Source organism: Carcharhinus amblyrhynchos, chromosome 11 (assembly GCF_965287045.1).
Source record: "Carcharhinus amblyrhynchos chromosome 11, sCarAmb.v2.hapA, whole genome shotgun sequence".
In the NCBI taxonomy this organism is placed as follows: Eukaryota; Metazoa; Chordata; class Chondrichthyes; order Carcharhiniformes; family Carcharhinidae; genus Carcharhinus; species Carcharhinus amblyrhynchos.
Window position 1 is genome coordinate 90,036,325 of NC_137334.1, and position 16,343 is coordinate 90,052,667.

Sequence of the window (16,343 nt, forward strand, 5' to 3'; positions counted from 1 at the left end):
CTGCCTGACTAAATAATGCTTTTGTCAAATTCTTGGGATAGTTTACTCTATTAAATATATACCTGGGGGTGCAAGTGCACAAGTCTTTGAAGGTGGCCGTACAAGTGGAGAAGGTCGTGAAGAAAGCCTATGCTATGTTAGCCTTTATAGGAAGGGGTATAGAATATAAGAGCTGGAGTCTAATGTTGCAGTTGTACAGAACGTTGGTTAGGCCGCATTTAGAGTACTGCGTCCAGTTCTGGTTGCCTTACTACCGGAAGGACGTGGAGACTCTGGAGAGAGTGCAGAGGAGGTTTACCAGGATGTTGCCTGGTATGGAAGGACTGGGTTATGAGGAAAGATTGAGCAAATTGGGGCTGTTTTCCCTTGAAAGGTGGCGACTGAGGGGGGGATCTAATAGAGGTATATAAGATTATGAAGGTTATAGCTAGAGTAAACAGAGATAAGCTTTTCCTATGTTAGAGACACACAGCACGAGGGGCTATGGGCTTAAGGTGAGGGGGGAGAGGTATAACACGGATATTAGAGGGAGGTTTTTCACACAGAGGGTAATGGGGGTATGGAATGCTCTGCCAAGCAAGGTGGTGGAGGCAGGCACGCTGGAGTTGTTTAAGAGTTACTTAGACAGGCACATGAGTGGGTTGGAGATGGGAGGATATAGGAGATTGTTTTAAATAAGGTTCATTAGCACTGGGACATCCCTGGTAATGTATAAGAATGTGGTATGATAATAATGTTTTTCTCTTTTAATTCACAGGTTTTAAGTCGGTCCGCCTTGTTGTCCAACGAGGGGTGTACACACAATAGGTCGTATTTGGGCTGCTCCTGAATGTTCGAGAATAGCCTAGTGCTTCATGTCGTTAGTGTGTGCTTAAACTGGACCAGATACTGGGCAAGACGACAGCTCAGTGACTATCACTGATTGCTGTGCAGACACATGGATTTAGGCCAGTGTCTGTGGGAGTTTGCGCATTCTCCCCGTGCTTGCGTGGGTTTTCTCCGGGTGCTCCGGTTTCCTCCCACACCCCAAAGATGTGCTATTAGGCTGATTGGAAGTAATAAATTGTCCCTAAATTAGTTTCCCTCAATGTGGATGGCCATAAAACAATAGATAAGGGTCATGGGTGGAGGGGGGGACTGGTAATGTTAAAATGGCAGCGCGGGCTCGTTGGGCCGAAGGGCCTGTTTCCTGGGCTGTTTTTGTTCTTAATGGTGCTATATAAATACAAGTTGTTGTTGTCCCTTTAGTGAACCAAGGGATGGCATGGTGGCACAGTGCTTGGCCCTGCTACCTCACAACACCAAGGTTCCAGGTGCCAAGATAAGGAGGAATTTCTTCAGCGATAAGGTGGTGAATCTGTGGAACTTCTTGCTGCAGAGGCCTGTGGAGGGCAGGTCCTTGAGTGTCTTTAAGACAGAGATAGATAGGTTCTTGATCAATAGGAGGGTTAGGGGTTATGGGAAAAAGGCAGGACAATGGGGATGAGAAGAATATCAGCCATGATTGAATGGTGGAACGGACTTGATGGGCCGAGTGGCCTAATTCTGCTCCTATGTCTTATGGTCTTATGAGTTCAATTCCGAACTTGGGTCACTGTCTGTGCGGAGTCTGCTCCATCTCTCTGTGTCTGCTTGGGTTTCCTCTGGGTGCTCCAGCATCCTCCCATGCTCATAGATGTGTGCGTTAGGTGGATTAGTCGTAGTAAATTGTGCTTTGGTGTCCCAAAAATGTACACATTAGATGGATTAGTCATGTGTGGGGTTATAGGACTAAAGCAGGAAAGAGGGCCAGATAATATACTCTGTCAGAGAGCCGGTGCAGGCTCGATGGGCCGAGTGGCTGCCTTCTGCACTGTAGGGATTCTATTCCATGGGATCCTACGATCCCGTAAAAGGAAAGGCAGGGAAAAAAATAATTACCTCACCCTTCAGTCAGAGACCAGATGATCCTATTATTAACACCTCCTGCTACTTTGCTTTCAGACAGTGCTGACCTTTATTCTGTTACTAACACTGGTGTTAACCAAGCTTTGTGTTTTAATACTGTCATTACTATTCCTCTTTGTCTTCCATGACATCTTTCTCATTTTATCTCCTCACTCCCTAAACGATCTCTGACCTCTCTTGCTCCACCTGCCTGACTCCCAGCCCACTTTAACAGTATAAAGCCCATCACAAATATTGCCTCTATTCTTAGTTTCGTTTAAGTATCTTTGTTAGTGTCACAAGTAGGCTTACATTAACACTGCAATGATATTACTTGTGAAAATCCCCTAGTCACTACACTCCGGCGCCTGTTCGAATTTGGGGAGAATTTAGCACTAAACCAGCACATCTTTCCAGCACTTAACCAGCACATTTTTCAGACTGTGGGAGGAAACCAGAGCACCAGAGGAAACCCACGCAGACACGGGGAGAATGTGCAGCCTCTGCACAGACCCAAGCCGGGAATCGAACCCGGTTCCCTGGCGCTGTGAGGCAGCAGTGCTAACCACTGTGCCACCGTTCCGAAGCAGAATTTTATTACACTCAAAAGGTGGGTTATCACAGAGTGCAGAAGGAGGCCATTCGGCCCATCGAGTCTGTACTGACAACAATCCCACCAGACCTGCTGAGTTTTTCCACAACTTTCTGCTTTCCCCAGGATAGATCGGACCCCCTTGTGCCCTTAAACCCACCGTCGGTGCAGTTCCGTCCCTGATACTGACACACAGGCAATGATTGCAAAAGCTCGTCACTTTGGGGTTCTGTTTAATATTAACACTAAACACAGCGTTAACCGAATACTTTCCCAATGTACAAGTATCCGTTATATTAAAATAACTTATAATACATTAAACACCAGCAATAAGAAGAAAAAAAATGAACACACTATTACAGATAATTACATATTTCTATTTTTTTTTGACCCCCCCCCTCCCCACCCCTGTCTTTCTCTGGGTCGTTTAAAACTCTTTAAAATAATTCCTGAGCCTCTAAGGTTTTGCTGTGGTGGAGTGCGTCCTGTGAAATGCTCAAACCTCTTCCGTTGTAAAGGTGCGAGGAGAAAGGAAGCCGGAGTGGGGGGGAAAATCAATGCATTTGGCAGAGGTTTCTGCGGGCCCTCACTCCAGAGAGTTCCGAGGAACGATTCAGCCCGGTTCGAGAAAGGGAAGGGGGTTGGGTGGAAGTTTGCTCTGCCAGTCCTCCAAAGGCAGGCTTCCAAATACAGCAGTGCAGATTATATAGGGCCCGACGTCTCTTTGGCTGATCTGTGTCCTTTCTCCTTGGTTTGTGTTGGTTCCCCCAGCTTGATTCCTGTTCTCTCTCCCCTCTCCTGTTTCGCGCACACACACGAGCTCCTCCTTATTTACACACGCTGACCCACTCAGTCACCCTGCACTCCTCACACGCCACGTAGCAGCACCAGTGGAACTTGCAGTTGCACCTCTCCTGGCGCGTCTGCCGCAAGATGTTGTGGCCCCTGCCGCAGCACAGGCTCTCGCAGTTGTCCAGGCCGGGGCTGGTCTTGTTGCAGATCCGGCCCCGGGTCCCCGCCGAGTCCAGCCTGGGCTCGCTCTCGCAGAAGTTGGGCGACTCCTCGAAGAAGACCAGCTCGCCGGCGCTGGATTTCCGGCGGTGCGGGTGGTGGTGCGCGTGCTCCACCTGGCCCGTGTTGCGGTTGTGGGCCTTGATCAGGGTGGCGTTGTAGAACTTGTGCTTCAGCAGGGTGCCCACCATCCTGAAGTCCGGCGTCACCTGCCAGCAGGTCTTCAGCTGGCAGCTCCCAGACGTGCCGTGGCACTTGCATTTCCTTTTCATGTGCTCCGCTATCATCTACAGAGGAAACGGGAGGGGAAAAAAAAAGAGAGAGTATTTAAAGTTTTAATCTTATTTATGAGTGGTACATTAACACTGCAGTGAAGTTACTGTGAAATCGCCCAGCCGCTATACTCCGGCGCCTGCTCAGGTGCACCGAGGGAGAATTTAGCACGGCCGGTGCACCTAACCAGCACATCTTTCGGACTCCGCGAGGAAACTGGAGCGTCCAGAGGAAACCCACGCAGACTCGGGGAGAATGTGCAGACTCTCCAATGCACCTAACCAGCCTCGGCAAAACAGCCAGCCTAATTAAGAAACCCACGGACCCAAACATTCTCTCTTCCACCTTCTTCCATCAAGGAAAAAGGTACAAAAGTCTGAGGTCACGTGAGAACATAAGAACATAAGAAATAGGAGCAGGAGTAGGCCATCTAGCCCTTCGAGCCTGCCCCGCCATTCAATAAGATCATGGCTGATCTGTCGTGGCTCAGTTCCACTTTCCCGCCCTCTCCCCATAACCCTTAATCCCCTCTCTTATCAAGAACCCATCAACCCACGTCTTAAAAATGTTTAGCGAGGCAGCCTCCACCACTTCAACGGGCAGAGAATTCCAGAGATTCACCACCCTTTGAGTGAAGAAGTTCCTCCTCAACTCCGTTCTAAACCGCCTCCCCTTTATCTTGAGGCTGTGCCCCCTAGTCCTACTGTCTTTTTTGAGCGGGAAGAGTCTCTCCACCTCTATCCTATTCATCCCATTCATCATCTTATACGTCTCAATGAGATCTCCCCTCATTCTTCTAAACTCTAACGAGTACAAGCCTAGTTTATTCAGCCTCTCCTCATAGCTCAATCCCCTCAACCCCGTACCAACCGACTCAAGGACAGCTTCTTTCCTGCTGCTGCCAGACTATTGAATGGACCCACCTTGCATTAAGTTGATCTTTCTCTACACCCTAGCTATGACTGTAACACTACATTCTGCGCCCTCTCGTTTCCTTCTCTATGAACAGAATGTTTTGTCTGTGTAGCGCAAGAAACAATGCTTTTCACTGTATGTTAATACATGTGACAATAATAAATCAAATATCTTTCAGAGTTTTGGAGGAAACCAAAGCACCCAGAGGAAACCCACACACACATGGGGAGAACATGCAGACTCTGCACAGACAGTGACCCAAGCCAGGAATCAAACCCTGGTCCCTAGCACTGTGAGGCAGCAGCACTAACCACTGTGCCACCATGCTGTCCTACTGAGAAAGGCTTAGATCAGGCATTATCCACCATCCCGGGATAAGTATCCAAATATCTTTTTAAATGTCAGAATTTGAATTTTTATTTAGTCTCTCATGGGATGTGGGTGTTATTGGCAAGGACAGCATTTATTGCCCATCCCTAATTGCCTCTGAACTGAGTGCTTTGCTTGGCCATTTCAGAGGTCTGTTAATAGTCAACCTCATTGTTGTGGCTCTGGAATCACATGTAGGTCAGATTGGGTAAGGATGCAGATTTCCCTCCGTAATGGGGATATCAATGAACCAGATGGGTTTTTATAATAATCAATGATATTCCAAATTTGATTAATTGAATCAAAGGGTGGCACAGTAGCACAGTGGTTAGCACTACTTGCTTCACAGCTCCAGAGACCTGGGTTCGATTCACGGCTCGGGTCACTGTCTGTGCGGAGTTTGTACATTCTCCTCGTGTCTGCATGGGTTTCCTCCCACAGTCCAAAGATGCCCGGGTTAGGCTGATTGGCTATGCTAAAAATTGCCCATTAGTGTCCTGAGATGCGTAGCTTAGAGGGAGTAGTGGGTAAATGTGTAGGGATATGGGGATATCCCTGGGTGGGATGCGGACTCGATGGGCCGGGTGGCCTCCTTCTCCACTGTAGGGTTTCTATGATTCTATGAATTTCAATTCCACCAGCTGCCATTGTGGGATTTGAACCCAGGCCCTCAGAACATCAGCCTGAGCCTCTGGATTACTAACCCAGTGATATTACCAGTATGTTACTGTTCTCTAATTAAAGAACAAAGAAAAGTACAGCACAGGAACAGGCCCTTCAGCCCTCCAAGCCTGTGCCAATCATGATGTCCTAACTAAACTAAAAACCTTCGACCTTTACTCAGTCCACATCCCTCTATTCCCTCCCCATTCACGTACCCATCCAGATGCCTCTTAAATGTCGTTAATGTACCTGCTTCCACCATCTCCTTTGGCAGTGCATTCCAGGCACCCACCACTCTCTGTGTGGAAAACCTCCCCTGCACATCTCCCTTCAACTTTCCCCTCTCACCTTGAACCTGTGCCCCCTTGCGGATGTTTCTCTCTTAATGCTTTGACTGTGCTTTGAGACGTTTTTGAATAGCTGTTTTGCATTTATTATAAAGCCTTTCTTAACCTCCAGATGTCCCAAATTTCATCCAATTAAGTATCTGAGGTCTAGTCATCATTGTGTGTTTTCCTGCACTAAATGCATGAGTTAAATGAAAGTTTGCAGAGTGGATACAGCACCAAAGGAGACCATTAGACCCATCATGTCTGTACCAGCTCTCTGAATGCCATTCAACCACTTTCTCCCCAGAACCATGTACATCATTCCGCTTCAGCGAATTATCAGATTCCCTCCTGAAAGCCTTGATTGAATCTGTCTCCACCACACTCTCAGACAGTACATTCCAGATCCTAACCACTCGCTGTGTGAATCTGTCTCCACCACACTCTCAGACAGTACATTCCAGATCCTAACCACCCGCTGTGTGAATCTGTCTCCACCACACTCTCAGACAGTACATTCCAGATCCTAACCACTCGCTGTGTGAATCTGCCTCCACCACACTCTCAGTACATTCCAGATCCTAACCACTCGCTGTGTGAATCTGTCTCCACCATACTCTCAGACAGTACATTCCAGATCCTAACCACTCGCTGTGTGGATCTGTCTCCACCGCACTCTCAGACAGTACATTTCAGATCCCAACCAGTCGCTGTGTGAATCTGTCTCCATCACACTCCCAGTACATTCCAGATCCTAACCACTCACTGTGTGAATCTGTCTCCACCACACTCTCAGACAGTACATTCCAGACCCTAACCACTCGCTGTGTGAATCTGTCTCCACCACACTCTCAGACAGTGCATTCCAGATCCTAACAACTCACTGTGTGAATCTGTCTCCACCACACTCTCAGACAGTACATTCCAGATCCTAACCGCTCACTGTGTGAATCTGTCTCCACCACACTCTCAGACAGTGCATTCCAGATCCTAACCACTCACTGTGTGAATCTGTCTCCACCACACTCTCAGACAGTACATTCCAGACCCTAACCGCTCACTGTGTGAATCTGTCTCCACCACACTCTCAGACAGTGCATTCCAGATCCTAACAACTCACTGTGTGAATCTGTCTCCACCACACTCTCAGACAGTACATTCCAGATCCTAACCACTCGCTGTGTGAATCTGTCTCACATGGTAGGTGTTGGACTCATGCCTAGTTTACTCTGTTAGTAATTGTAATGACTTTTACGAGGCCCATGATGTAGATCTCTTAGAATACCAGCTCCCTGATTAAGGCAGTATTGGTTTGTCCAATCAGGGAGCCCGATATTTGTACATGATGTGGAGTGTCAGGGTTACTGGCACTCGGGGATTATATTCCATACAAGGAAGTATCTGCCTGAGTGTTGCTGACTATGTAAATAAATTTACATTTGGTGAAGGGACCTTGGAGGAGTTATTTCAGTAACATAACTCCAATGCTACTGTTCTCTCAAAGGCCACTTTATCCATTCAGATACTATTTCAAGCTCTGGCAAACTGGAGTTGTCAGGGTCCCTAGATCTTCTTAATACAAGTTACATCAGTAAAAACTAAGTGTGTGTGTCAAAAAGAGGGGGCAGTATCTTCAAAAAGTTTTTCCTCGTCGCTTTTATTTCTTTCCCCAATCACCTCAAGTTCATGCCCTCTCATTCTCAATCCTTCCACCATTGGTGATAGTTTCTTCCTGTCGTCTCTCCCCAGGCCCCTCCATCAAACCCTCTCTCTGTCCTCCAAGGTCCCCCACTTCTCCAATCTATCCACGTAACTATAGTCCCTCATTCCTGGAACCATTCACATCGATCTTTTCTGAGCTCTCTCTCCCATTGCCCTCACATCTTTCCTCAAGTGTAGCGCCCAGAGCGGGAAGCAATACTCCAAAGTTGTTGACAAGACGTTGAGAATGGGGAGCTTGTGGTGGATATTGTACAACAGCCAAATCCCATTGGCACGAGGCCACACACACAAGAATGGAAGGGATAATGCAAAGCTCACACAAGGTTTGGCCGATTGTTGGGGAATATAAATTTGAATGCTTTGTTAATTATACCTTACGTCAATTTGGAAGCATGTGCTTGTCTACTAAATTACAGATGCCTTAATGAAGTAATGGTGTGGAATGCAAGAGGCAGAAATTGAGGGCAGTCACCAAAGAATGGATCGCAAACACCTGTGGTCAATTATAACTTGTGCTGTGGCTGCAAGTTCATCAAAGACATTTTATTGGAACCAAGTGTTTTTCCAGCATTCATCTCAGTTTGTCTGGGGGTATCTCTGTGTGGGTAAAATGTGGCCACAGAGGATAGACCCCATCATCAAACGATGCATTGCAGCTTACTTGGGTCCCTGGGCTCACCACGTGGGTCCCTGAGGTCAAATGCAGTTCAGCTGGGTCAAAGGTGAGGGCCGGATTCTGTCCGCATCGCAAACTAGCCCCCCCATCCATTGACCCTTTCTACACTTCCCACTGCCTCAGCAAAACAGCCAGTTTAATTAAGGACGCACCCCGGACATTCTCTCTTCCACCTTCTGCTGTCTGGGAAAAGATATTAAAGTCTGAGGTCACGTACCAACCGACTCAAGATCAGCTTCTTCCCTGCTGCTGTCAGACTTTGGAATGGACCTACTTGCCCTAAGGTGATCTTTTTCTACACCCTAGCTCTGACTGTAACACTACATTTTGCACTCTCTCCTTTTCTTCTCCCCTATGTTCTCAATGAACGGTATGCTTCGTCTGTGTGGCACAAGAAACAATACTTTTCATTGTATACTAATATATATGACAATAATAGATCGAATCAAATCAAAGACATAGCCCAGCTGGGGAGGTGGTGGGTGGGGAGAGAAAGTCAGAGGGGTCAGGATAAGTTCAGCAAGATTGCAGATAGTTCAGAATGGCGGTCAGTTGGTCAATAAGGTCAGAGGTGATATCAATAGTTCAGAAACTGCTCTGTGAAGACAGTGGCAGCTCAGTTTGGTTTCAAACCTGGGAAAGCCAAGGAGTAAATTGAGAGAATTGTCATGTGAGAAAATCAGGGCCTGGTGAAAGATGTCAAAAAGGCCTTCCTAAAGTTTGAAGTAATTCCGTCAACTAATGTCCATTCTTTAGCATACACGTTTGGCTAGGAAATCTGGCATGTAATAGCCATGCCACACAACTGACCAATGAGAAAGAGCTTAAGCACCACCCTATCACATTCTTGACATGACCAACGTCCAATCCCACACTGGCATCATCGTTGACGAGAAACTTAAACTGTCGCAGCCGCAGAAATACTGGGGTTAAAAGGGCAGGTCAGAGGCTGGCAACTCCGCAGTGAGTAGCTCATGTCCTGACTCTCAAAACCTGTCAACCACCTACAAGGCACAAGTCAGGAGTGTGAAGGAATACTCTCCATTCGCCTGGATATCTGCAGCTCCCACAATACTCAATGTTCAACACCATCCAGGATAAAGCAGCCCACTTTAAAATAACAATACTCTATAAAGGCTGCCAATGTTTGAGGCTTTAAATACATCTTGCTTCATCTTTCCACTCAAACCCCACTGGCTTTTTGTGTTCATTTTTGTGACTGCCTCTAACTCACAGTACTCTCCATTCACCTGACGAAGGGGCTAACCCGAAAGCTTGCGAGTATATTATCAAATAAATAGGTTGGACTAAAACCTGGTGTTGTCAGACTTTTTACTGTGTTTACGCCAGTCCAACACCGGCATACCCACATCATGACATTCCCCCAGCCCCATTCAGCCCCATAGCTGTACAGAGGATGATGTGACCACCACAAACCGTGACTGGTGTCTTACCTCTCCTAATGCCAATCTGATCCAACCTCACTGTAGACAAAATGGGGGTCATAAAATAGTTGGAGTTTGTTACTAATCGTGTTTACTTCTGCGTAGTATCAGATTATATATTGATTTAGTTTGTTCGGCGGTGGGGAGAGAAAGGAACATCCAGTCCTTCTTGGTGACTGAGTGACTTTTCTCTCCAGTTCGTCCTCTCAGTGGCACAGTGGTTAGCACTGCTGCCAGGGACTCAGGTTCGATACCCACCTTGGGTCACTGTCTGTGTGGAGTCTGCACGTTCTCCCGTGTCTGTGTGGGTTTCCTCCGGGTGCTCCGGTTTCCTCCCACACTCAAAAGATGTGCAGGTTAGGTTGATTGGCCGTGCTGAATTGACCCTAGTAGCGGGGGGATTAGTAGGTTAAATTTGTGGGGTTACGGGGCCTGGGTGGGATTGTGATCGATGCAGACTCGATGGGCTGAATGACCTCCTTCTGTAGTGTAGGGATTTTATGATTCTATGGTACATACCCCTTGTCCTGCCCTTTCTGAAATCACTGCCTTCTGCCTTACTGATGCTGAGAAAATCTCCCTGCATCCTGTTGTTACAGAATCATAGAGATTTACACCACAGACAGAGGCTCTTCGGCCCATCGTATCTATGTCAGCTATCAAGCATCTATCTGTTCTAATCCCATTTTGCAGCACTCGATCTATAGCCTTGTATACTACCGTGTTTCGAGTGTTCATGTAAACGCTTCTTAAATGTTGTGAGGGTTCCCTCCTCTATCTCCCTTTTAAGTTTAAAGTTTATTTATTAGTGCCACAAATAGGCTTACATTAACACTGCAATGAAGTTACTGTGAAAATCCCCTAGTCACCACACTCCTGCGCCTGTTCGGGTACACTGAGGGAGAATTTAGCACGGCCAATGCACCTAACCAGCACATCTCTCAGACTGTGGGAGGAAACTGGAGCCCCAGGGGAAACCCACGCAGGGGAACTTGCAAACTCCACACAGAGAGTGACCCAAGCCAGGAGTCGAACCCGGGTCCCTGGCGCAGTTGAGCAGCAGTGCTAACAACTGTGCCACATGCCACCCACTGTTTGAGTTGCGGCGGTAAAATGCACTTTGACACACATGTCGCAGCCTGGAGCTCTGGGGGTTGACAGTAGAGGCTCAGAATTTCTTTCCATCGCAAGTTACTGACCTCTCCTTGGGGTGAATCTGTGCTGTCCACCTCCATCCTCAGTGGCAGCGAGCTCTGCGGGAGAACAAGTGCTGACACTGCAAACCGTCATAGTTTCCAAGCAAGTTGACCAGGGCTCCAATCTCTCCGTGTGCCATCACCCTGCCCTGCCCTGTCCCCCTCCTCCCCACCCCCTGGTAACAGCAAGCATCTGTCAGCGACAGAACAAACACGGCGTAACCAATTAATGCACAGGAACAAACAATGCTGAGGAGAACAGTCAGCTCTGAGCAAACAACAGCAGTCTATAAAACATTTCTAATCTGTCCACAAACCCTGGGCACTCCAGCCACTTTCATTTATATAGCTCCCACTTTTGAGGTAGTAAATCAGCCCCCAAAAAACACACACAGGAGCTTAAGCGGACAAGTAAGTTGCCAAAAGAAGCAAGCATAAGGAGAGATGGTCTAAAACTTTGGTCAGGGGGGTGGGTCTTAGGGAATGTCTGAAAGGAAGTAAGTCAGGTAGAGAGGCCGAGAGATTTAGGGAGGGAATTCCAGAGCTTAGGATCCAGGTAATCCAAGGTACGGCTACCAACAGTGAAGCCAAAATTGGAGGTCTGCAGAAATTGCGATGAATTTAAAGCATAAAGTTTATTTAGTGTCACAAGGAGGCTTACAATAACACTGCAATGAAGTTAGTGCAAAATTCCCTTAGTCGCCACACTGCTGCACCTGTTCGGGTACACTGAGGGAGAATTTAGCACGGCCAATGCACCTAACCAGCACGTCTTTCGGAGGAAACCGGAGCACCCGGAGGAAACCCGCGCAGATACGGGGAGAACATGCGGACTCTGCACAGACAGTGACCCAAGCCAGGAATCGAACCCGGGTCCCTGACGCCGTGAGGCAGCAGCGCTAACCACTGTGCCAACATGCCGGCTGGACAAGGTTCTCGTGGCAGAGGTGACAGGCCACAGAGGGAGGTGAGGCATGAGGATGAGAATGTTTAAATCGATGCATTGCCGGCCTGATTTGGGTAGGCAATCACAGGGAATGATGTGTAAAAGGGTACCCGGTTATCTTGCTTTTGTATAATTAATTGCTTATATATATGCAAAAATATCTAAGACGATTACAATTGGATTCAAAATTCCACTCATAAATGGTTTAACAACCATGCAATGTATATTAATCCCCGAGCCTTCGTATGCTGTGTCTGAACGTGTGTGTCTGTCTCACTGGTTTTGTCAGGGCCAATCCTGCAAACTCACAATGCCAGTGTGTTGCTGACTGCAGTGGCGTCAGTGGGGGAGAGTGTCGGAATCCGTTCTTTGAATCGCCCAGGAACATGGAAGAGGACACTCAGCCCTTCGAGCCTGCTCTATCACTCAGCAAAATCGTAGCTGTGATCTGGTTACGGCCTCCACTCCACTTTACCGTCTACCCCTCATGTCCCCGACTCCCCCACTCTGTCAAACTTCTCACATTTAAACGATGGTCTGTCCCACGTGCTCCCATAATCCACCCCATCAAGCCCCCCCCCCCTCAGGGTCTTAAATGTTTCAGTAAGACTTACACTCACACTGACTGAAGCTCCGTTCATAGGATCATGGCATTACATCTTCGAGTTACGTGTCACTTAGGCAGCACGGTGGCATGGTGGTTAGCACTGCCGCCTCACTGTGCCAAGGACCCGGGTTCAATTCCTGCCTCAGCTGGCTGTCTGTCTGTGTGGAGTTTGCACATTCTCCCCGTGTATGCGTGAGTTTTCTCCAGGTGCTCCAGCTTTCTCCCACAATCCAAAGATGTGTGGGGTTGGCCAGGCTAAATTGCCCCTTAGTGTCAGGGAGATGAGCAGAGTGGATACGTAGGGTTATGGGGATCGGACCTGGGTGGGATTGTTGTCGGTGCAGGTTCGATGGACTGAATGGCCTCCTTCCCGCACTGCGGGAATGCTATGACTTCTGATTCAAGGGGTAACCCTCCCCCCTCCCAGTCAGAGGCAAATGGGTTCAAGTCCCACTCCAGATACAAGCAAAAAATCCAGGCAGATAGTGCAGTGCTGAGGGAGTGCCACACTGTCAGAGGTGCCGTCTTTCAGATTAGACATTGACCCAAAGAATTGCCTGTCCTGTCAGCTGGATGTAAAAGATTCCTTGATGCTTTTCAAGGGCAGTTCACTCCTCATGGTGCCCCAGGGAACATTTATCCTTTAACAAATTCACCAGAACGGATAATCAGGCAATTATCACACAGCAGCTCGTGGGAGCTTGCTGTGCACAGGTGCATTTCCTGCACTTCAAAAGCATTTCATTGGCTGTGAAGGTGCCTGGGGATGTCCCAAAGCGGTGAAAGATGTTGTGAGAATGAAAGCATTTTCTTTCTCTTTGGGCTAACGTTAAAACAACCCATTTCAGAGGGCAGGTGTGGCCTTGGTTGTAACAATTCTGAGGCAGTTCCTCAGACAGTGCAGCACTCCCTCAGTGCAGTGCAAGCCTAGGATGAGGTACTTCAGCTGGACTCAGCGCCGTGAGATCATTGACTCAGAGGCGTGGGTGCGGATTCTGTCAACCGAGCCCAGATAGAGTGGGACTCGGTGAGTCAAGCAGGTTCCAGCCACTTCCTGTTCTCTGTACTTACCTGAGTTGTGAGGGAATGGGCAAACAATTGCTTCAAATCAAAGGGTCATGACTTGACCATCTCAGTCTGCCTTAATAGACTGTAAAACCATGCATTAATGTGGGCAGCACCGCTTCTAAAAGCCTCGTCCCTACGCTGTGATTTCTAACAAGCCGCAGATATAATTATAACCCAGAAGACTTCAAAGAGATCCGAGTACAAATGTTTACAGAATGAATGGTTTATAGGGAGGGGAAGGGAGGGAGGGAGGGAATGAGAAAGAGAGCATCTTGGAGTGAAATTACCCCTCTAAAACCTGCTATCATCCTTCATTGTTGAATGTATATACCTGCGGAGCAACTGTCAGCTGGGATTAGTCCAATTACCAAAGGAAAATGGCAAGCGAGGACTAACTGGTAGTTGGGAGAGGTGGCAGGAGGAAGTGTAGGTGTTAATAATTAGAAAGAAGTGCGTTCTTTAAACATGCACTTAACACAGGATAGCGTGCTTGCTGTTTGTCAAAGATTCAAAAATGTAAAAGAATACACAGACATTTAACACCTTTCATGACCTTGGAATGTTCCCAAAGTGCTACACATGGGTGGCACAGTGGGGTTAGCACTGCTGCCTCACAGCACCAGGGACCCGGGTTCAATCCCCAGCTTGCGTCACTGTCTGTGTGGAGTTTGTATGTTCTCCCCGTGCCTGCGTGGATCGTGAGAAGTAGGGGGAGCACCTGGCCTCACTGCGACATCTCCAAAGTACACCGGTAGAGCTATGGGATAGTGTAGTATGGGGTTGGGGCAGCGGTAGGGATGGCATCAGGGAGGGAGGAAATGATCAAGAAGGCCACCAGGCAGATGTAAAGCCGCCAATTTGCACTGGAGACCTGGCAAAAACCAGTAGAATCCAAATCTATCTATCTATCTCTCCGTGTTTCCTCCCACAGCACTGGTTAGGTGCATGGGCCGTGCTAAATTCTCTCTCAGTGTACCCGGACAGACGCTGGAGTGTGGCAACTAGGGAATTTTCACAGTAACTTCATTGCAGTGTTAATGTAAGCCTACTTGTGACACTAATAAATAAACTTAAATTGCTCTTTAATGGCTGTTTAGGCAGATTGGCCATGGTAAATTCACTGGGTTACAGGGATAAGAAGGGAAAATGAACCTGGGTTGAATGCTCTTTTGGAGTCGATGGAGACTCAATGGGTCAAATGGCCTCCCTTTGCACTGTAGGGATTCAATGACAGCCAACGATGTGTTTTTGATGGTGGTGAATGTTGTCATGTAGGGACAGAATACAGTATTTCCAATTCTGAAAAGTAACATAATTCCAGATTACCTGACAGAGTATCATTAAAAACAGGTCACTTTGATGTACTAGTTGTTCCCTACACCTCTGTACAACACTGTGTTTATTCAGGGTTTGTGAGATGGGTGAAAAAGGAGGGAGATGGTACATGAAATGTGTATGTTTGAGGGAGGAGAGCAGGAGATTTTGGGCTTTGTTTTTATTCTCTCTCTCATTCTCTCTCTATCACTCTCAGGGAAATCCACTGGGATCAAAATAGGAATGAAGAAAGAGACAGGATGGTCCACTTTGGTAGGAATAATGGTAGGAAGGACTATTACTTACGTGGAGAAAAACTGCAGCAGGCGACGGTGCAGAGGGACCTCGGGGTCCTTGTGCATGAGTCGCAAAAACCCAGCCTGCAGGTGCAGCAGGTGGTCAGGAAGGCGAATGGGATGCTGGCCTTCATAGCGAGGGGGATTGAATATAAAAGTAGGGAGGTCTTGCTGCAGCTGTATAGGGCATTGGTGAGGCCGCAGCTGGAGTACTGTGTGCAGTTTTGGGCGCCGCACCTGCGCAAAGATATTTTGGCCTTGGAGGGAGTGCAGAGGAGGTTTACTAGGCTGATACCAGAGTTGAGGGGATTGAGCTATGAGGAGAGGCTGAATAAACTAGGCTTGTACTCGTTAGAGTTTAGAAGAATGAGGGGAGATCTCATTGAGACGTATAAGATGATGAATGGGATGGATAGGATAGAGGTGGAGAGACTCTTCCCGCTCAAAAAAGACAATAAGACTAGGGGGCACAGCCTCAAGATAAAGGGGGGGCGGTTTAGAACGGAGTTGAGGAGGAACTTCTTCACTCAAAGGGTGGTGAATCTCTGGAATTCTCTGCCCGTTGAAGTGGTGGAGGCTACCTCGCTAAATATTTTTAAGACGCGGGTTGATGGGTTTTTGATAAGAGAGGGGATTAAAAGTTATGGGGAGAGGGTGGGAAAGTGGAACTGAGCAGTGACAGATCAGCCATGATCTTATTGAATGGCAGGGCAGGCTCGAAGGGCTAGATGGCCTACTCCTGCTCCTATTTCTTATGTTCTTATGTTCTTATGAAAGAGGGTAAACGCAAATAAGAGAAAGAAAAGAGAGAAAGAAAAGAAACAAAGAAGGAAAGAAAGAGGTAAAGAAAGAGAAAAAGAAAGAAAGCAGGAAAGAAAGAAAGATAGAAAGATAGATAGATAGATAGATTTGGATTCCACTGGTTTCTGCCAGGTCTCCAGTGCAGAATGGTGCCTTTACATCTGCCTGGAGGCCTTCTTCATCATTTCCTCCCT

General features: G+C 47.6%; 1 protein-coding gene across 1 annotated transcript in view; it reads right to left on the bottom strand.

Annotated features, from left to right (window-relative positions):
* Positions 1 to 2,751: 2,751 nt before the first annotated feature.
* wnt10a (wingless-type MMTV integration site family, member 10a) overlaps positions 2,752 to 16,343 on the bottom strand; it is a 70,031-nt gene continuing 56,439 nt past the window's right edge. The window contains exon 4 of the mRNA XM_080198321.1: positions 2,752 to 3,816. Coding sequence (XP_080054447.1) covers positions 3,346 to 3,816 — 471 coding nt within the window. The 3' untranslated portion in view covers positions 2,752 to 3,345. The remainder of the gene's footprint in view (positions 3,817 to 16,343) is intronic.